Source organism: Propithecus coquereli, unplaced genomic scaffold (genome assembly GCF_000956105.1).
Source record: "Propithecus coquereli isolate 6110/MARCELLA unplaced genomic scaffold, Pcoq_1.0 Scaffold73, whole genome shotgun sequence".
In the NCBI taxonomy this organism is placed as follows: Eukaryota; Metazoa; Chordata; class Mammalia; order Primates; family Indriidae; genus Propithecus; species Propithecus coquereli.
Genome location: NW_012153396.1, coordinates 2,914,327 through 2,937,012, shown reverse-complemented (window position 1 = coordinate 2,937,012; position 22,686 = coordinate 2,914,327). Strand labels below are relative to the sequence as shown.

At 37.1% G+C, this 22,686-nt stretch overlaps 1 protein-coding gene across 1 annotated transcript in view; it reads right to left on the bottom strand.

Annotated features, from left to right (window-relative positions):
* The window catches only part of BTRC (beta-transducin repeat containing E3 ubiquitin protein ligase), a 183,292-nt gene that overhangs the window by 9,808 nt on the left and 150,798 nt on the right, over nucleotides 1-22,686 (bottom strand). Inside the window, exons 4-12 of the mRNA XM_012661758.1 lie at nucleotides 19,419-19,650; nucleotides 15,847-16,033; nucleotides 10,741-10,837; nucleotides 9,937-10,074; nucleotides 9,373-9,491; nucleotides 7,434-7,683; nucleotides 6,831-6,949; nucleotides 5,539-5,649; nucleotides 3,914-3,992 (exon numbers count right to left, since the gene is read on the bottom strand). Of these exons, the coding sequence (XP_012517212.1) occupies nucleotides 3,914-3,992; nucleotides 5,539-5,649; nucleotides 6,831-6,949; nucleotides 7,434-7,683; nucleotides 9,373-9,491; nucleotides 9,937-10,074; nucleotides 10,741-10,837; nucleotides 15,847-16,033; nucleotides 19,419-19,650 (1,332 nt within the window). The remainder of the gene's footprint in view (nucleotides 1-3,913; nucleotides 3,993-5,538; nucleotides 5,650-6,830; nucleotides 6,950-7,433; nucleotides 7,684-9,372; nucleotides 9,492-9,936; nucleotides 10,075-10,740; nucleotides 10,838-15,846; nucleotides 16,034-19,418; nucleotides 19,651-22,686) is intronic.

Genomic DNA, 22,686 nt, shown 5'->3' with positions numbered 1-22,686 from the left:
AAAAATGGTGCTGGAACAACTGGATATCCATAAGCAAAAAAACCCAAAATACAACAACAAAAAACCCTTTAATCTGTACCTTGTACCATATAGAAAAATTAACTCAGAACAGACCATATAGACCAAAATGTAAACCCAAAACCATAAAGCTTCTAGAAGAAAACACATGGAAAATCTTTGTGATTCTGGCTTAGTGAAAGATTTTTAAAAATATAATAGCAAATAATACATGCCATAACAAAAAAAGCTGATTCAATAGACTTAAAATTAAGAACTGTTTTTGGAAGGACATTTTTATGAAAATGAAGAAACAAGCCATGGATTGGGAGAAAATAGTTGCAAATCACATATCCAATAAACTGCACCGGTCCCCAACCTTTTTGGCACCAGGGACTGGTTTCACGGAAGACAATTTTTCCATGGGGTGGGGCAGTGGAGCTCTGCAGCTGGGTCCCTAACAGGCCACAGACCAGTAGTAGTTCACAGCCCAGGGGCTGGGGACTGCAGCGATAAAGGATTTGCAATCCAGAATATGTATAAGAATCTCAACTTAATAATAAGAAAACTACTCAATTAAAAATGAGCAAAGCATGTAAACAGACACTTCATCAAAGTATATATACAAATGGCAAATAAGCACATGAATAGATGCTCAACATTATTAACCATTAGGGATACACAAATTTAAACCACAATGAAGTACTACCATTGGTACCATATTTATTAGAATGAATAAAATTGAAAAGACTGTGCTCAGTATTGGTGAGGATATGGAATAACTGGAACTCCAACACACTATTATACTGTGATGTAAAATGGTACCGCCACTTTGGAAAATAGTCTGGGAGTTCCTAAAAATATTAAACATATGCTTACCATATATCATATAATCTAGTTATCCTGCTCCTAGGTATTTACCCTGGAGAAATAAAAGCTTATGTTCATCCCAAGACTTGTACATAAATGTTTATAGAAATTGTATTTGTAATAGCAAAAAATGTGAAACGACCCAAATGTTCATCATTTAGCAAATGGATAAATAAATTGTGGTATAACCATATAATGGAATACTACTCAGCAATTTTTAAAAAGAAATGAACTGTTAATACACATCAACAACACGGCTGAATCTCAAAATAATTATACTTAGTGAAAAGACACAGGCAAAAAAATACATACTGTATGACTCCATTTTTATAAAACTTTAGAAAATGCAAACTAATCAATGTACAGATAGCAGATCAGTGGTTACCTGGAGATTGGGGCAGGGCAGGATGGAATGGGAAGGGAAGGAGGGATTATAAAGGAGCATGAGGATATCTGCATCATCTATGGTTTCACTAGGATATACATTTGTCAAAATTTGTAACTTGGTACACTTTCAATATGTCCACTTTATTTTATATGTTAATTATGCCTTGATAAATGTATTTTAAAAAACAACTCAATAAATAAAATGGTCACAGGATCTAAACACCCACTTCATAAAAGGATAACATACAAAAGTATATTCAACATAATTAGCTACAATAGAAATGCAAATTAAAACTACAATGAGATATCGCTACACACACACTCAAATGGCTGTAATTTTAAAAAATATTGACAATACCAATTGCTGGCAAGGATATGGAAAAATGGAACTCTCATACATTGTTAGTGAAAATTTAAAATGCTTTACATTTGCAGAATCCCATAATGCCACTTTGGGAAATAGCTTGGCAGTTTTTTTAAAATTTAACACGTTGACTGCCACACTAGAAAAAAAATTTTTCCCTGGGGCCATGGTGTTTATTTTATTAAAACAAAAAGATCCTTTGTAATTTGTTATTTTTTATTATTTTCTGTGCGTGATTATATGCAACACAATCCACATTTTTAGAATTAAATTGTCAATATTAATTGTAACAATAAGAACATCAAGATTTTCATGAACCAACTGCAGGGTTTTGCTTCATGAGGCCCTGGGCTCAAAACTAGCCTGACAGAAGAATTGTTTATGCCTAGGAGTTTGAGGTTGCTGTGAGCCAGGCTGACGCCACCGTACTCTAGCCTAGGCAACAAAGTAAGACTCTGTCTCCAAAAAACAAACAAACAAACAAACAAAACTAGCCTGAGTTAAATACAATTCACATGGCGGTCAATGCGTTAAACATATACTTATCTTAGGATCCAGAAATCACAATCCTAGATATCTACCCAAGAGAAATGAAAACAATATGTACACAGAAGAGCCCATACTGGAATGTTTTCATGGGCTTTACTCAGAATCAACAAAAACTGGAAACATGCCAAATGTCCTTAAACTGGTTATGAATAAACAAGTTGGTTTATCCACACAATGGAATACTATTCAGCAATAAAAAGTGACAAAGTATTTGTACATGTAACAATATGGATGAGTCTCAAAGGAAAAAAAAAAAAAAAACAAATACAAAAGGCTACATACTGTATGACTTATTATCAGTGCTCCCCAACCTTTTTGGCACCAGGGACCAGTTTCACGGAAAATAATTAAACCTCAAAAATCAGACTTAGTCAGCCTAATTATAAATGAATGAAAGTACACATTTTAGGCTGGGCAGTACACACCTATAGTCCCAGCTATTTGGCAGGCTGAGGCGGAAGGATTGCTTAAGACTAAGAGTTTGAGGCTGCAGCATGCTACAATTACACCTACGAATAGCACTGCACTCCAGTCTGGGCAACGTGGCAAGACCCTGTCTCTTGGGGAAAAAAAATAAAGTACACATTTAAAAAGATATGTGTGAAACATGCAGATAAAGTATGTCTGGTGCTGAAAAATGAGTTTTTAAAAAAATTTACTAATTAATTATATCTGTTTTGAGACAGGATCTTACTCTGCTGCCTGGGCTCTAGAGTGCATCATAGCTCACAGCAACCTCAAACTCCTGGGCTCAAGCGATCCTCCTGCTTCGGCCTTCTGAGTAGGTGGGATTACAGGTGTATGCCACCACGCCGGCTAATTTTTCTTTATTTTATAATGACGGGGTCTCACTCTTATTCAGGCTGGTCTCAAACCCCTGGCCTCAAGCAATCCTCCTGCTACGGCCTCCCAAAGTGGTAGGATTACAGGCATGAACCAGTATGTCTGGCCAAACCATGAACTTTAAATTCAACGAGGAAGACAGGAAATGTACCCCTTTTTCTTCTCCAGAGCCAAGACTGTCTAAAAGTTCAGAGTAAGTATTTCAAATGGGCTTCAAATGCTTCATCTTTTCCCTGAGTTGTGTAAAAGATTCTGTCCACCCTGGTGTCCCATCTAATCTTTTAATTGAAGCAGTATTTACCAATCTGGGCCCTTGGCTAACAACACAATAAAGAATTTTGTGCTTTTGAAGGTGACATTCCTCCTTTTGAATCACTTCTTTCCCCAAGTGTCAAATGGTTCAGACAAGGTGGTGTATGGGGAATAAAAAAGATGGCATTCAAGTTGCTGGAGGCATCAGCCCTTGAATAGGATGCAGAACTAAGGGGCTGACCAGGGGGTTCATGCAAATTCCTAGGACACTATTTGAAGGCACAGGTGTGCAGGTCCTTAGATTTTGGACAGGTTCCAATTTGAATAATTATATTCTCCCTCCCTTAGTACCTCCTGCTGTTTCTGGTGGATACGGAATTCTTATTCACTTCCTGTACTAAACTGTTGTGTAGGGTTGCTGTGCAGCTGTTAAACAGCTGCCACATTCCTCTCCATATACAGTTTCTAAAGCACTTTTGGATGAAAGGCATCATATAAACATATTTTATTGTCATGTATTGGTTGCCTTTTCACTTAGTAGAAGGTTTTGTGAAGTTTTAACTATTAAATCCAAATCTATATTCTATAGCACATCAAAACTTAATTTCTTCCCCTACCTACTCTGCAACCTCTGAACAACAAGGCTCTTACCACAAGGGTCCGTAGACAGAGTGTCCCTGCAGGAGCACGAGGGTCCAAAGCAGCCACAAGATCCCACACTTTAATTTTTCTAAAGATCAAAAAGGGGACAAAAATCTCATTTAAGAGCAAAATTAAGAGAATACAAGGAAGAACAGCAAAAAGTCATGGCAATAAATACGGATGGTGAATATAGTTTATATGATAAATCCAGCTCACAGGAATATATATAAACTTTTTTGTTTTGTAGACTTAGTTCTTGCATTCATTCTTGGGTAGAGGTTATCAGTCTTAACAGGGGAAAATGTACGTGATTAACCTAAAAATGAGAAACAGGTTAGCTTTAACCAAATTGAAGACAGTTAGTGGTAAAGTTATACTATACTTTGGGATCAAGGAGATCTTGTGCAGACCTCTTACTGATAAGAGATTACTTAGACCTAGAAATCTATTAACTCTGAGGCATCCTCTTTCTGGTCAGTTCCTAAGAATGGCCCAGGGTCACATGTACCAGGGGACTGGGGCCCATTTAAGAGCACTGGAATTTACATAAGTGAACCCTCATATTTTGCTTTAAAGAAGAAAAGTCTAGCCCTTTCAAAAATCAATTATAGGCCAGGTTTCCTCAAGGTATATAACAGACAAATCCTAAGAAAGGCAGGTACAGATCAAAGCCGGGGCAATGAGAAAACATAGCCTTGACCCAGCGGAAACATGTCATCACACCCTAAACAATTTCCCAAGGATATGACAATGATGGCTGACTTGAAGCATAGGAAGTGAGTCGGCTATAATTCCTTCTGCTTGAGTTGGCTTAATGTGTCAGTATAGCCAGCTCCGTGAACTAAGATAATGTTTTAAATAGTTTCCGATATTTAAAAAGCTGCCAATATTTGAACTGTAGCTGGCCACCCCTCACCTCCCAAATCAGGTACTCTGACAAGAAGTAATGATAAAGAGTCCTTCATAAGTGAACATACTTTTGTATGCATTTATTCTGTGCTTAGCATTGCTGGACACAATGATATATTAACAACATGAATGGATTCCACAACCATTAAAATTAGAAGAAAATCGAGGTGATTGAACTCATTCTAAATGAAATGCTAGCAGAAGTGATGACAAGAGAGCTATACTTTTAGAAATTATTCAAAGAGATCAAAATTCAAGACCCTACCACACTGAGGCCCCCAAATACTGCCCTCTAGTGTTTCTATTTTGTTAATAAGTTACCATTTTACATGCATATCCTGTTATACTGCATTTGTCTGGTTCTTTGCTTTACAGGGCAAACAAAATATATAATCAAATAAGCAAAATATTAATGAAAATCATGTACAAACAAGTACAATAAAATGGTTGGGAAGAATATTTTAGAAAAGAATAAACAAAGGAGAGGTAGATTAGAGAAAGGAATATTGGATCAGGTACTTTCTATAGAATCTAAAAGCTTTTAGAGACAAGGAAAGGTTATGTTTAATATCACAAACCAGGAGGGATAAATATGTGGATTTTTTAATAGCCCTGACTAAAGCATTATAAAAGCTATCCATGTAACAAAAACATTTGTACCCCCTTAGTATTCTGGGAAAAAAAAAAGATGTGGACTTTTAAAAAAACTCTGTTAGCAAACTCACCCATCATAGGCCCCACTGACTATCCTCTTGTTATCAAATCGAATACAACGCACCAATTCCTCATGGCCTTCTAACACTCGCAAACATGCACCACATTCTATGTCCCATAATCTGAAAAACAACATTGAGTCAAGTTAATTTTCATGTATTCTTTTCAAAGCCTGGAATGGTATAATAATATACCTCATACATCTTTTAAAAATCCACAGAAGTAAAATCAATCACCACCCATACAAAAATGTATTGCTTTCAATGTAATTTATTTCCTTTCTGTCATATAACTCAGGCAGAAAAATGTATGGTTGAAGTTCAAATGTAATATGTATTTTCAAAGCACAATGCTTTATATAATTCTGTAACCAGGTTCTCCGAGACATAAAAAGGATGAATTCAACGTACACAGTTGTCTGAGAGGGAAACAAAGAAACCAAAAAAGTATGCTTCCTGAAATCACCACTCCAAATGAGACCCAGAATGTTGGTGACTCCTGCCCTCACAAAGCACCTCTGTCACTGAGACACTCTGATTTCACCCACTGTCCAGGAAAGTCTTTCTCATATAATGGAAATACAAAGTCAGTTCTCAAAAACTTTTGTGTTCTAATTTTAAAAATTGTATGCTTTCAGACCAATCCAAGTAATTTCTAGGAATGATAATTTCCTTAGACATAACAGTAGCTCTGTTTGCTGTTCTAATGGCCTCTTCATCCTCTTAGTACTTCAATGAAGGAAGGGAGAAGATGGATAAATTTTCCAAATTCTAATCTTATCTGTGTCATTCATCTTTGTGAAGGGAAAACACCAAAAAATACTTCAACTGTGAAATCTTCATAATTTCAAAGACAAGTTACTCTCTGGCCAATTATGTAACGCTAAGATAAAACTGCACAATTTCGAGTAGGGAAACAAATCTTTTTTCTTTCCTTAAAAACAATGGCAAAGAGAAGAGGCCTTTAGCTACTTTAGTTTACTTTTAAACTTGTAGACAGGAGAAATTTAAAAAGGGCCTTCAGTTTCCATCTACCTGTCTTACTTGCTCACTTCCTTATTCAAGCAGTACCTCTGAAATAGGTCTAGCTGGTGATAAAACTATAATAGGAAGGAAACACATTAGCAAAAGGCTTTGTTGTGTGCCTCTCTGCTTGGGGCAAACCTTTGACCTATAAGAAGCTACAGAAAGAAAAAACAGATGATTATAAACATAACACAGTTGAAGGTTGGTAAGATATGTGCACAAATAATGAACTGGAGGATAATAACCATCCTTTCTGGGAAAGGGTACCTGGTGCTCACCTGATAGTGTTGTCAGAAGAGCCACTCACTACCAGCCTGTCTCTGTATTGCAAACAGGCAATGCCTCGTTTGTGTCCATTTAAGGTCCTTACAAATTCACAAGTGCTTGTGTTCCATACCTGAAACAGAGAATAGTATCAAGGAATTGATTTTGGTGCTTTTACTGATAAAAATCTATGGCAATGGTAGTCTTGGAGAAGCAGAATACAGGACTGAACCATTAGGGGGAAATCAACTTCTCAAACAAAGACATGAATTTTAATTCATGGTAATATAGGGCTAATTTGTAGCTGGCTGCTATGATATGAGAATTCCTCAAACTGATTTACTCTTACGGGGTTTGTCTGATCTTCCAGATATGCTTTCTTGAACCTAAATTTACCCCTGCTCTTCTCACACTCACCATTATTTACAGGAATAAAATACCTAGTCAAAATTGTCACACAACTTGTCTCACTTATTACTGTTTTACCCATAGACTATCTCTGAATTAAATATTTTCTTATTCTACAGTGAAGTTTAAATATGCAATTGCCCTTGATCAAATCGTCACATGAACTCCCCTATTCTAAGTTGGGGACTTAATGAAAAATGCCTTATTACCTTTATAGTTCGATCCCCAGATGCAGACACTATGTACTTGTCATCAAAGTCTACAACATTGACAGCAGCTCGGTGTCCAACGAGCACCCTCCGGAGAGTAATGTCTGTTGGGGAGGCCATATCCCACACAGCAATGGAACGGTCTTTGGAGCAAGTCACCATCATGCCATTATTGAAACGCAAGTGCAGAACTGCTTCACAATGGTGAATCAATGTGTTCAGCATTTCACCTGTATTTACATCCCACACTCTGGAAGGAATATCTGAGATTTAGATGGCATTCAACTATAATTTGTTACCTGTTTTTGACCATCATGCTCTCCACCACTGTACATGTTTTCATGGGAAGGATTGTAACTTTACTCTTCTTTTGCAGCACTGAGGTGGAGCTAAGGTAGAGAGTACTGACGGACCATGGGGAAAGTGGTAGATGAGAAAGGGCTGCACTGGGAGAGTGGGAGAAGGAAGGGGAGGAGATGCTGCCAGTGTGAAATCCTTAAGACACATTGCTTGAAATGTGGGCAAGGTGTGGAGGGTAGGGATGAGGCAGCAGCCATCATCACTTAATAATTTGGCCCAGACATGAAGATTATAGAACTTCTGACATTTAAATTGATACCATTAATAAGATACAGTGTAAGTGGGGAATCTGATTAATATCAGCAGCATTAGTGCCCACCCCATCAACGGCTCTCAGGAATCAGAACTGACATAGGCCAAGATGCTTCTGCCACACAAGCAGTAAGGTGGATTTCAGTTGATTACCCTGGATCTTAGGTTTCATCACACAGGTCAAGGGCCAAGATTACCCAGACTCTAAGTCTAAGCCTCCATTTCTGTGCTTTGAAGGAGTCTGGGGTCAAGAACAGCCCTCCCACTATAAACATGGGCTTCACGGAAGAGTGTGGGATGCTTGGATAACTTGAGAATTTTGTGTGATGATATATTTTACTTTGATTACTCTATTTTTGTGTATCTACTTTGGGTTTAAAAACATTTTATTCCCTTTTCTCAGTTTAGCCCCCTTTTTAGAAAATCATTTTCCCCCTTACCCTATAAATGATGTTAGCATCTACAATGTTTCAGCTTCCATAAGGCACTCCACAAGCACCAATAAATGTTAAATATCGATAACTACAAGAACTGAGTTTGCTATGCCTTTAAGTCAGAAGACAAAAAATAGGAACAGCCTTTTCTATTCACAGAGGATAACTTGGAATGGTAAACATTTAACTTCAGAGAATCTAACAATGCAGTTAACTGCTTTTTTTCTAGGTTTTTTTTTTTAAGTTACTTTTGATGCATTATGTTTGCTAAATCCTTTAGCTTAAGGCAAAATTCCTAACAGAGTTTTCCAGCAGTGCGGCTGGTACCCAGAACTCAAGCTTCCCGGACTCCAGCAGCATAATGGCTGTGTCATCAAATCACCGATGCCTCTGGAATTTGAAGGCCCCTCCCTGAGTGAAGATCACAATTAAAAACTGCAGGGATGGCAGAGGAGGGGCTGGCAAAGAGAGAGCACCGCTCACCTGTACACATTTTAAAGGCTATACTACAGGCCTGTGCTACAGTTATAACCTCCTGAAAAGAAGGCTTCATTGCATGCATGTCATTCCCCTGTGAGGTGGTTTTTGTAAGGAATGCATGGTTTACCATAAAGATAAGGAAAGTTTCTATAATGGATGATTCTCCAAATTAAAATAGAATGTATAGTTTCTTAAATGCACAAAAATGTAAATCTACTGCAATCTTCCCTAAATCAAGTTTTCTAGTTCTAGATTGACACAAATGATGGGTGTTGGTGGGGAGGGCCTGATGGTTTATTCTTTTTTAGTTTCAGAATTGTATTCATGCTGATATATATAAAATTACTATCTATGACAAAGAACAGAGCAGAGTTTATGTTTCAGAGTTCAAAAGAGCATTTGAAATTTTCTACCTGACCGTGGAATCCGATGATCCAGTTATGATCACCCTCTCATCATACTGGAGACACAGGACAGAACCCGTGTGGCCTGTGAGAATTCGCTTGCATTCCAATGTGCTTTTATCCCAGATCTAGGATAGCAAACAAGATCCTTTTGATCACTGTGATAATGGAGTGCTGTGGAGACTTGTTGGCCCTATTATGTGTTTGATTCCGCCAAAAGAATCACAGCCTAGAGTAGTGTGGAATGCATTCTTCTCTGTAAGTATAGCTAAGCACTTATATATATATGGCCTCAGTCCTAATGCAAACTTTATCCTTTTCATTAAGGGACAGGGGTAGCCTATAATTATGTGAAGGCCAAAAGGGTAATAAGCCCATTCTGTGCACTTCACGAAGAGAATTTAACTCTTTGGGGGAAGCAGATGTCTGTCCTTTACGCAAATTATTTTAGCTTTTTGGGACTGAAAACAATCTAAAATTTTCACTTACTTTCTAGAAATAATGCTTAGAGTTTATGATTTGGATTGCCTGATGAGTGTGGTAGCTACCCTCCTGCAACTGAAGATACCTCACCTTGATTGTGTTGTCTCGAAGGCCGCTTACTATTTTCTGATCATCATACTGTAAACAGTAAACTCCTTTGCTTGTTTCACTTCGGCAGTGGATTCTTTGTAAACTATGTCTTCCACATCTCCAATTAGATTCTATTGTCTGAGAAGGAATGGTAAAGAGGCAGTAATTAGGAAAGCACCAGAACCAAACTCTTCTCTGAATTTAATAGCAACTAATGGCTCAATGCCTCACTCTATGGGAGATATAAAATTTAAGGCAAACTAAAATTATGGCTTTAAAAAGCTACTATTTAAATTTATAAAATATTTTTCCATTTGCAAGGCAATTAAAGATTTATTTTCTAGACGTCTCCTACATATAACTCAATCAATTAAATAATAAATCTGGTGGAAGGGGACTACTCACCAAGAGAGGGTCAGCTATGAACTATGTGAGGTTATGTGAGGTTATGTGCTCAGTGCTCTTCTTTTATATGTGGTGGCCATTTCTACCCATGAACTTCCATGGACACTCAATTCAGAAAATATTTAAATATCAGCTTATGAGTGCAAATTTAACAGTCTCACCGCTACTGCATGAGTGTGTCATTTTCCCTTATCTATTTATCTATCAATAAACAATTTTTAAAAGCTTTCAAAATTTTGCCTAGCAAGGTACTATATTTCACTCACCCTACTCACTTGTAAAGAGATTTTTAACCCACATTAATAAACCTTAATGGGTTTGCCCTAACAATACTGTGACTAAAAAATGCTGGTAATTCTCTACCATTTGGCAAACACCCCCAAATACATAGATTCTTACCTCAATGTCTTGTATAATTTTAGGGTAAAGTGCTCTATAAAAAGAGTTGGGAGGAGCATTCCCATCAGGAGGTTTGTTTTTGAATAAATACTGTCCCCTACAAAACAACAAATATTTCCCAAATGAAAATCACAATATTATACATTTACAAGGAGCTTCACATTTCTTCAAATATTTTTACAGTTACCATTCCATATAATCTCCATAACTAGCCTGAGGAAGTGTGAACATAAGCCTAATTTTAGGAGTCCCATGTCAAGGAGTAACTTTCTGGGCTCTAAGTAATTCTATCAACATTGATTTGCATTTGGGTAAAACATGATTATTTCTAATGTAGAATCAGAGTATCGGGCCCTTAGGAATATTATAACGTCAACAGACAAATGGAATATGTATGATCAGAATTCACCTATTATTGGTCTATTAGATTTCTGTATAGATTCACTGGCCTCATATTTTGAAAATTTTCCTAGTAACAGTAACTATTACTTTGAACTAGCTCATGCTCCAGTGTCACTTTGTTTCACTGAGAAAAGAAAGCTATGTCAGTGGAGCCCAGCATTGTGGGCGGCAGCAATGCCTCTGTCACAGACATCACTTTTTCTAGGTCTTTGTGTGGGATAAGGTTGCTCAGTCACCCAGGCTGCTGGTGATCAGTGCAGCTATGATTTGAAAGGAGAAATTCAGTTCATTTCAACAGAAAACAAAGGGATCGCAGGAGTGTCCAGCAGCAGGTAGGGAAGAAGATGAAAAGAAATACCTACTGTGCTGTCAAGTCTAAGTCATGAAATTGACTTTCACAGGTGTGTTCCTGGCTATGTACATACATATATGCATTTTACGGCTTTTTCTGATTCCAGTGAGCAACATTTGTTAGCATCTCCTTCCTTATGACAGCACATCTCTGGAATACTCATATCCCAAGCTAGATCTTTGTTATAAAAAAAATCAGTAAATGGCAATCACTTCCTGCTGGGCAAAAAATTTAATTCCTCATCCTGAAGTTAAGAACCCACCAAACACGGTGTGGAAGCTAGTAAACCCCACTATGGGTGTACTAACTGCTGTTCTCACTGGCACCGTGCCTTGCAAAGTGGAGATAGGCAGAAATGCCTCTGAGTGTAATCCTGGCACCGGAGAAATCATGTTTTCTCTGGGCCAGTCATCCACTCCTCCCTCTATAGCTCCATTACAATATAATTAATTGTTCGATGTCTCCAGGAGCGCTTCTCCCCTGCCCTCTCCCTATTATACACCTTGAAAATTAGTTGAGAAAATTTCCTATCAGGAAGGTTTTGGCTCTAACTTCCATGTTAATACAGAAAAGAAAATTCTGCAATGGAGAAACAAAAGTAATAGTTTTTAAAATGTGACCTAATAAAACATAATACACCAGCACAAGGAAAAGGGCAAACAAGATACATTATAAAATGATCCAGGATTAAAGGTACACTTCCCTGAACAATCTTATTCTATGTACACTTTGCAGGCAAATAATAGATTTTGAATGCAAAGATTTTAGGTTTGACTCCTGAGCCTACATTCTTAACTACTTTACTGTTTCTCAATGCCCACCATTCCTGAGATTCCTGTCTTCTTTTTAATCTCTGGCAATTGTATACAGGCACTCCAGGATTTTCTTCATATGCAATGATACTATCTCTATATCCTAAGGAAAGAGAACTCATATAAACTTTTGAGCTTGTTTTCTACCTCCATGCATTTGTCATGTCTTGGTAAAATATCTGTATTTCTTCAAATCAAAGGTGCTAGAGAAAGGAATGGATAGGTGTTGAAAACTGGCTTCTCAGTCTGTATCTATGTTTTAAGTCAAAACCTTTCACGTTGGAAACTCGTTGACAACAGGGACCACTTCTATGTGAAATGCCTAGTACCTGTAAGAATGTGAGTACATGATAAATGTTAAATATTAAATTCAGAATGTTATCATAAAATGTGATCTGCTGATTAAGAAAATGGACTTTTCCCAAGTGGTCTTTTATTGTAAGAGTTACCATTACTGAGCAGAGAGAGCATTTTTCAGAATTAGTCAAGAAAGAAAATGACAGAGTTCATGTCCTAGACTGTCAAATCCATCTAGATATAAAAAATAACAACAAAGTGGAAGTTAAATCTTAAGGACCCAAAGCTTTTATTAGACAACTGTATTTATTTACTTACTTTTGATTGGAAGAAATGGAAGAAACTTTCAAAGATAGCAAATGGGAAAAGGTATAACAGACATTACTGACATAATAGGCTTGGTAAGACAACTTGAAAGAAGAGAACTGATCGAAAATTAATTTTTTTTTTTAGACTAGTCAAGTGCAGTAGTGAGGAGGGGAGTTAAAAAAATTAATTTTTTTTAAGAGCAAGGGAGGATAACTGACATAGGAAGAAAGGCAACATGTAAAAATAGAAGCAGCAATAAGAAAGTCAGGGGAATACTGGAGGAGGTCTACATGGAGTGAAAGAGTATCTCTGTCTTCATGGAGTATATCAAGTTAAGAGGACAAATGTGGCCAAAGGCCTCGGACTGTAGTCAGAACTCTAAAGAATACTCAAAAAAGCAGGAATGGGTGTCTGAGCTTGAAGAGACAGGGGAGAGAGAGGTAATCAGTACTGGACCCTGGATTATTTCCCAGGTATACCTTCACATATCCTTTTAACACATTAACTGCCATGTGAGTTGTATTTAATTCACATTAGTTTTGAGTTCGGGGCCTTGTGAAGCCTATGTAACTCACAAGTCTCTTTACCCTGGAAGCCGTGAGAACTATTTTTCATGTTGTATATAATTCATGCACAGAAAAAAAATAAATAAATAACAAATTTTTCATTAAATTAGAAAGGATCATTTTGTTTTCGAAGTTTTTATTCTTTTTTTTTTTGAGACAGAGTCTTGCTCTGCCACCCAGGCTAGAGTGTCCTGGTGTCAGCCTAGCTTGCTGCAACCTCAAATTCCTGGGCTCAAGCGATCCTCCTGCCTCAGCCTCCCGAGTAGCTGGGACTACAGGCATGTTCCACCACACTTAGCTAATTTTTTTCTATTTTCAGTAGAGACAAGGTCTTGCTCTTGCTCAGGCTGATCTCGAATTCTTGACCTCAATAGATCCTCCCAGCTTGGCCTCCCAGAGTGCTAGGATTACAGGTGTGAGCAACCACACCCGGCCCAAAGTTTTCATTCTATTTTCATAATAAAACACTGCGGCCCCCAAGGAAAATTTTTTTTTTTCTAGTGTGGCACTCAATGTGTTAAAAGGCCCAAGAGCCATCTTGTCTATGATCTTATTTTTTTCTTTGTAACTAACATAACATCTTGCTGTTTGGTGCCAACCCTAAGCAAAATTGTGGAGCCTATTTTACCTTTGGCAATTTTCACATCCATCTGCCAAGAACTGCCCACTTACTTCCTGTTCTCCCAGCCTTCAAAAAAGGACTTAGTAAATGCCCAATGTCTGAGGAAGGTTTACTGTCATTTACAGCATAAATGGGAACACAGTGGATTTTAACAGGGAACAAAATTTTATAGCTAAGGGAATGAATCTCCGTAACTGAAATTTCAGGTCAGGAGTTAATCTGGAGGACAGTTTTTCTTTTTTCTGAGGACTCCTCAGAAGTCTTCCCCAGCTGCCCTAAAATTTTCCCATGTAAGCAGTTGTCTGTTGCTATTTCAAAGGCTTGTCCTGGCACTCTTGGCAAAATGATAGACTCTGACTGCTGTAAAACTGTATTCTTATTTGCTTTGTTATACTCTTAAAGAGTTTACTTCCAAAGTATGAAAGATAAGATTTTTATTTTAAATAGTGAAATAAGTGAGAATAAAAAACATATTTGAGAAGAAATAATAGCATTCTAATCTTCTTTTATTTATACAAGTGTTACATAGTCAAAGAATTGTCTGGTTTTTGATTACTTTAATTGAATTTGAGAGCAAAATTTAAAAAGTCTTCCTAACAGAATGACGAAAATCTCTGAAGCACTTCGTATAACATTTAGAGGTCATAATATTTATTATGTGTTAATGAATTTTAAAGATCAAAGGAAAAAAGCCAACAACATTTTTATGAAAATTCTAAATAGAGAAAGCAGATCCATGTGAGTATTCATCTTGTAAAAAGTATCCTCCATTCTGAAATATTTTGTATCTCTTTACAAGATAAACGATTGATAAAATTAACTTGGAAGGATATAACTGAGCACACAAATGCCTACTTATCATTTTTTCTATCAACTAAAATATGTAATGGCACCTTTCTTTTATTTATGAACTATTCATACCTAACTTTTTTTTCTTTTCTTAAACCTGACTTAAAGTATAATCATACCTAACTTTCTTATAGTGACATTCTAAAGACTTACAGAAAATTAGACTTACAAAAAAATAGTCTTACAGAAAATTCTAAAAAGAAAGACATCTTCCAGAAGTTCTAAAGAAATGGTGCCATTATGTTAAGAGAACAACAAAATTGGTGAAGTCCCCTAGGCTGCTAGCTATAAGATGCTTCAGGGAATTCAGAATTAAGCAAGAAAATCTTGAGAACATATAAGTCTTAAGAAGAAACAATTATTTATAATAAATTTCATTTTTTATTTTTCTGATGGCTAGAATTCTTAATCTAGTTGGGCATAAAAAATAATTTTTGATTACAAAGATAGTAAAATACCAGAGGCACAGGCTAAAGGCAAGAAATCTTCTGAGGGAAAAGAAAATCATTTGTCCTGGATTATTTTAGGGGAAAGATTTGATGATTTCTGTCTTATTGAAAGACATCTACTTGCATTATAAATTTCCCATCATCCTTTTTGCACAATACCAATTTCTGTCCAGAGAACAGAATGCTTTAAACAGGAGGGCTGGTCAGTTTTCCATTATTTTTGCAAAGCAATACTAATACAATATTATGTCATTTTATGAGTGAGTGGTCAGAAGAAAAACCGCTGAGTTCATGAACTAATGAACTATTCTGTTACATTTTAGCTACAATATCAGCAAAATCACTGTTTTAAATGACAAGTGGTCTCAGTGGTTCCTAACAATCTTCCAGTGACTCTGAATGGCCAGGTCTTGATGCTCTATAACAGTAAGAAAGCTGAAAGGCTCACCACCCTCTTCGTTCTGCCAGGCCTCTCCACAGAGAATCTGTCCTGACCATTCTCTCGATGAGCTTCTTCCATAACATGCCATCAGATGTCACTCGGTACCATTCCTTACACACCAGTTCAGCAGCACATAGTGATTTGGCATCCAGGTATGACAGAATGTTCTCAGCAATATGATCCAAACCCCGAGCTTTCAGTGGGGGGAGGAGGCAAAGAAAAAGAACATAGGGGGTGATGAATGATTTTTTACAAAAGGTCCTTTAAAACAGAAAAGCATTTGCTGTGCTATGAAGGCACATCATTGTCCCCAGTGTGGTTCAGTTTCTTTTTCAAATAGAGGCTTGGGTAAAATGAGTGTCAATAATTTTTCCATAAGGTTACAGAAATGAACAGTATTTTCCATCTTCCTTTAGATAAGGAAGTTAAAGCTAACAACCAGCAACCCCCCCAAGACATTAAAAATAAAAAGGATTCCAGAAAACAATTCACATCTATCTATATGGATTTCAGCACTAGGGGATGTTCTATGGATGGCATCTCAAACTCTGTGATTCAGACCCCCCCAAATCTCTATATTAGGTCCATTTCTCATTCTGTTTCTATTACTGCTGCAGTTCCAAAGCTGTTCAGTAAAAGAAATATCCTTTAAATGTACTGGGGGAGAGGCACTAAGTCAGAATGTGCTGGGTTATAGAATTTTGGACATGCAGAAAGGAGAGAAGGAAGTACAGATTGGTATGGGAACATCCCAAGAGAAAGAGAGGTATGTTTAAGTTCAAGGATGAGTTTAATTTCAGATGTTAAAAAAAAACTATATTTGAGAAAAGCTGCTGCTATAAAACCTAAATGACAGTTGAGCAAAAATGAAAAAAAAAAAAAAAATCCCTGACCAATAGATAACTTGGTTAGCATTTCAGAGAATATTTTGTAGGATGTGGAGAGGAAAACAGTAGAGAGTAGATCTTTGGGGTGTAAACCAGATGGGCTTCCCAATTAAATTCTCCTCTAACCAAATATGTACTGAGGCATCAGAAGAAAAGATCCTATAAAATAGGATGATCTCACTAAAACCTTCTTTTGATTGCTGTTCTAAATTCACAAGTGAGACAAAAACATTCAGTTATTCCTCTTTACAGGTTACATATCAGAGGTTTTCTAAACACTTAAATAGTTCAGAAGGATTCCTTCATACTGTGACTCCCTTAGGCACAAACTTGAACAGGAAAGAGAACACTGTATTTTACTTTTTGCCTTTCCCCTGAATCAGAGAGATGCACTTGGATGCCATTAGCAACAATCTAAATGTGCTTAAACATTATTCTAATTATAAAGATTGTATGGATATCAGTCACACTTTTCAGCAGCAAACTTGGGAAAGAAAGCATTAAATGGATAGTGTTTGGCTGGCATCACATGTTCATATTTAAGCGTAAGCAGATGGAGGCATCCATCACCTAATTCTTATTAAAGGAACATGACTATAAGCCAATTAAGGATATAATAATTAGTTCTTCATGCAAAATACAGTGATGCTTTAATTTCTGAATCTTTATGTTGAAACTCTCTACCCCATCAGAAGTTTCCAAAATGCAATCCTATATTTTTAATGGCTGCCATCAAACTGCTCCTGATCACTCACTATGAACCTATAATAATTCTTCGGAAGCAATTTCACCTAACATTCCAAACAAACCCATTACATTAATGGATTACAGGCATTTTTTTGAAGTAGTTTGGTTTACTAAACATAGCCAAGATGGTACAAGTTTGTAAGTTTAAATGGCCATAAAGCATTAGACTGATGATTTAATACCTCACAGAGTGGTCAGCAGATACACACTAGGAATCAATATTAGGCAAAGGATACACAGGTCTAATCAACTCCTGTTCAATTCTTAGTGGTATAAGCTTGAGATAGTAGCATGTCTCAGTGATTGGGGAGAACAAAGTAATGAGGTACACAAAGATCACTGGTATAAAGAAAACTGTTTGCCTATGGCTAAAACAAAGTCCAATGAGTAAAGGGGCAAAAATCTACTCTATTTAACAAAAGATATAGGTAAAATTCAGTTTTAAAGTGGTTGTTTTAAAGATATAAATAGGCATTTTTTTTTGTTTTAAAGGGCAGTAGAAATCTGTAGTGTAGAAAAAAAACTTTTTAAAAGATATAATTGGCAAATATAAAACAAAGTATTAATAGTAACATACAGTTTTGGAGAGGCTACAAGTTGGTCTATTTTTCTTAGAGGACAGTTTGGCAGCATGTATTAAAAGCCTTAAAAATTTCCATACTCTTTAATAGAGCAATTCCACTTCTAGTATTTTTTTCCTAGAATGCCCACAAGATTAATGTATAAGAATGTTCACCATAGCATAGTTTGTAATAGGAAAAAAAAAATCTAAAACTATCTAAATGTTCAATAAAGGGTTAAATAATATGCATTTCAACCATTGTAAAGAATGCTATGCAACAACTGAAAAGTATGTTTTAAAACAACACACCTTTAGGAAAATACATTAAAAGAATGTATTAAGAAAAAATGTTAAAAAACATTTATGATCATGGCTTTATAGGGAAATACCTACACCTGGAAAAACCAGAAAGGCTACATGCCAAAATACTAGTAGCACATTTGTAGTTCTCTCTGAACGGTGACTGTCTGGGAAATGTTATTTTTATATTTTATGCTTTTTTATATTTTTTTAAATTTCCTATAACTTACATGGAAGAAAATTTCTAAATTTCCTATAATCAGAAAACCAACCCCCCCAAAAAGATATGATATTTTAGGTAAGATTCACTCATTTTTGTACTATTTTTTCTTTTAAAATAAACTTTCAACATATGAGAACCCTGTATTTTCCTGAGATAGCATTTCCCCCAAATACGGATGACTTTGTAGTGTCCTAGGTCACCATTAAGCATTCAGAAAAACCACAGCATCCTCCAAGAAAAAAGTATTTCTATATATTTATTTATTTAACATCACAACAAGGCTCCTGAGATACCCTTCTTTTTTAAAAAAACACTCAAGTAAAAATGTTTACTTGGCCAGGCATGGTGGCTCACACCTGTAATCCTAGCACTTAGGGAGGCCAAAGCAGGAGGATCACTTGAGTCCAGGAGTTTGAACCAGCCTGGGCAACAGCAAGATCCCATCTCCACAACAAACAGAAAAATTAGCTGGTCGTGGTGATGTGCGCCTATAGTTCCAGCTACTTGGGAGGCCAAGGCAGGAGGATCACTTGAGCCCAGGAGTTTGAGGCTGCAGTGAGCTATCATACTGTACTCAGAGCAACAAAGGAAGACCCTGTCTCAAAAAGTTAAATAAATAAATAAGTGGGGGAGGTGGATAGCAGGATATGCAATAAAGAGAATACAGGTAAAAGTGGAATCTTTATTTCTAGAGTTTGGTTTTTTTTTTTTTTTGTATTTATATCAAGAAGGTACAATTAAAGGGCTCAATTTATAAAATCAAGCCAATAAAGTCTTTTAATAGAGAGATATATAGCTAGAGATCCAGTTCCATTACCACTGTAGCAAATTAATGGTTTATAAACACCTGTAGACATACCTGGCAGAGCAGTTATGAAATCCCTCTGCAACATAGGTTTAAGATATGAGTTTATGTGCCCATGTTGGTAATGACACATTTGGGATATAAGATGTTCCACAAATTCCACTTGATCAGACTCTGACCACTGCTCAAAATATTTGACACACAGTTCCTTTTCCTTTTCATAGCTTGCAGACAGTTTCCGTTGCTTGGGCACAATCATGCTGGAAGTGCCATTGGCAAGTTTTGTCTGTAGAAGGTGGGGATTAAAAGAAACATAATTAGTACTGAAAATGAGGTATACATATATGACTTTCTGATCTGGCATGCTATGTTATGTCTATATGATTGAGCCCAGTTTCTTATGCTATTAAATAGTATTTGGATATTTGTGAACAGCAATTGTATGTAAAGCCACAGAAATACCACAGTAAGTCAGGTATATTGCTGGAAGACTAAGTACCCATTTCTAAAAGTTCACAGGAAGACATTCTTATTATTTGGAGATACACAGATGATAACTGAAAGTTGAAAGCACATTATTATTATTATTAATACTAACAAGCAACAAAATTAATTTGCTTTTACTTGTATATACCAATTACTGGACATTTATACAATTACTTGCTCACCACTTATTTTTTAACAGTCAAAGAAGAAGTCTTCCATGCATCTACTATGTGCCAAACACTGATGTTGGTGCTAGGAATACAACAATGCACAGAAATGACAGTCTCTATCATCAATAACACATATTCCAGTGTGGGAGGCACATTAAAAACATAAGCAAGTGAGTAGAAAATACAATGTAGATAGTGCTATGGGGAAAAATAAAGCAGGGTGAAGGGACAGAAAAACAGTATATGTTATTGTGGTAGGAAAAATTGTAAGAGGATCCCCCAAGATTCTTGGCTCCTGGTGTACACATACCTTCTCTGTTAGTCAAATAAACAGTAATATAGGTACCGCTGTGATTAAAATAAGGACCCAAATCAGCTGACGTTAAGGTAGGGAGATTATTCAGATGAGTCTGATCTAATCACGCGAGGCCTTTAAAAGCAGAGAAGCTTACGCTGAAGCTGGACCCAGAGGAGATTAAACGGAAGATGCATGAGGGTATGATCGCCTCCATATGAAACTTTCTCATCTAAATGGCCTTACTGCAAGTCACTTCTTTTATTTTAAAGAAACTGGTCAACATATGAAGGTTGGGCATCACAATTCATGATACGAAGAATCTGGTTAAAGTTTCTACACCTATCTGCAAATGAAGAGGCCCAGAAAGGGGAAAGAGATTTTGATTGAATGAACATAAAAATTCTACCTGTTAGAACAAGTCTAGCTCTGCTAACTGAACTTTAAAGCTAAAATATAAAACTATTTGGGAAATATGAAAAAATGTCTCATGGTCATGGTGTGCCTCTGTGAATGCTGGCATAACTGTAAATAATATCAAACTCCATTTTCCAGCAAGCATTAATTTTAAAGGAACTATATCTGACATGGCACTGTCTTGTCAGTCATTTCTGTTTACCTTTTTACTTCTGTCTGGAGTATATTTGTGAAGAGTCCCTTATAATTGGTTACATTTTATGGAAATCAGCACACAAACACAATGACATTTGAGCACAGGACCATTAGTCTATGTTTAATAAATGTACTAATTTTTTAAAAAAGAGTTTTCTCCAATTGGTTGCAGAGGAGGAAGGGGGCCACGTGGCCAGGAATGTGGTCAGGCTCTAGTTGCTGAGAATAGCCCTTGGCTGACAGCCAGTAAGGAAAAGTGGGGACCTCAGTCCTACAATGGCAAGGAACTGAATTCTGCCAACAACAAGAATAAGCTGAGAAGAGGATTTCCCCCAAGAGCTTCCAATGAGAACTCAGTCGACATCTTGATTGATTTCAGCCTTGTGATACCCAGAGAAGAAAATGCAGCCACACTGTGCCAGACTTCTGACCTACAGAACTATAAGCTAATAAATCAGTATTCTTTTAAGTTACTAAGTTTGTGGTGATTTGTTATACAACAATTTAAAAAACTAATATAGTTTAAGTCTAAGCAATTAGATAGTTTGCAGAAAGAAGAGACATTTGAACTAGGACACGAATGTGGGAACTAGACATTGTTACATGAGGGAAGAATGGTGTAGGCAATGTGAATTTTGAGAGCAAAGGTGCTGGGTGGCAGTCTGCCTGGCATGTTCGAGGAACAAGAAGGCCTTGTGTGGTGGGAATAGGATGAGCAAAGAGAAAAAAGGATGGAGAAGTAGTCTGGGCCAAATAATCCAGGTCATCCAGGTGTGGTAGCTAATCTCCAAAGATGGCCCCGGACAATCTAGTGCTCCCTCTACATGAATGCTGTTCCTCCCATCAAAAGTTGGACTTTATGTCCTATCCTTTAGAATCTGGGCTTTGACTAACAGAATGTGGAGAAAGTCCCATTCTGGGACTTCTAAGCCCAGGTAGCTTCTGCTTACTCCTTCGTAGAGACTTCACAGAGTCACCACACAAGAACCTCAGGCTACTCTTCTAGAGAGAGGTGCGGTGTCGTCATCATAGCTCATTCACTGCAACCTCAAACTCCTGGCAAGGGATCCTCTTGCCTCAGCCTCTAGAGTAGCTAGGACTACGGGCATGTGCCACCATGCCTAGCTAATATTTCTTATTTTTTGTAGAGATGGGATCTTGCTATGTTGCCCAGGCTGGTCTCAAACTCCTGGCCTCAAGTAATCCTCCTACCTCAGCCTCCCAAAGTGCTAGGATTACAGGCGTGAGCCACTGTGCCCAGGCCAAACCAGATATTTCTATAATCATGCAGAGTCATGTTTTGTTAAGCAGCTGTCAGACTATTAACAGATAAAACTGCCTAAGGATATAACCAGTTTGGTTATCCTACTGTAGGAGCTGAAGTTTAGTCAAGACATTCTTATGTTTTCAATGATCAAATCATAAATGGGACTTAAAATATTTGGCAATTAGAAATGAAGCATAGGCCAGGTGTGGTGGCTCACACCTGTAATCCTAGCACTCTGGGACCCGTGGCGGGAGGATTGCTTTCGCTCAGGAGTTTGAGACCAGTCTGAGCAAGAGTGAGATCCCGTCTCTACTATAAATAGAAAGAAAGTAACCAAACAACTAAAAATAGAAAACGTTAGCCGGGCATGGTGGCATGTGTCTATAGTCCCAGCTACCTGGGAGGCTGAGGCAGGAGGATCGATTGAGCCCCGGAGTTTGAGGTTGCTGTGAGCTAGGCTGATGCCACGGCACTCTAGCCCAGGCAAGAGAG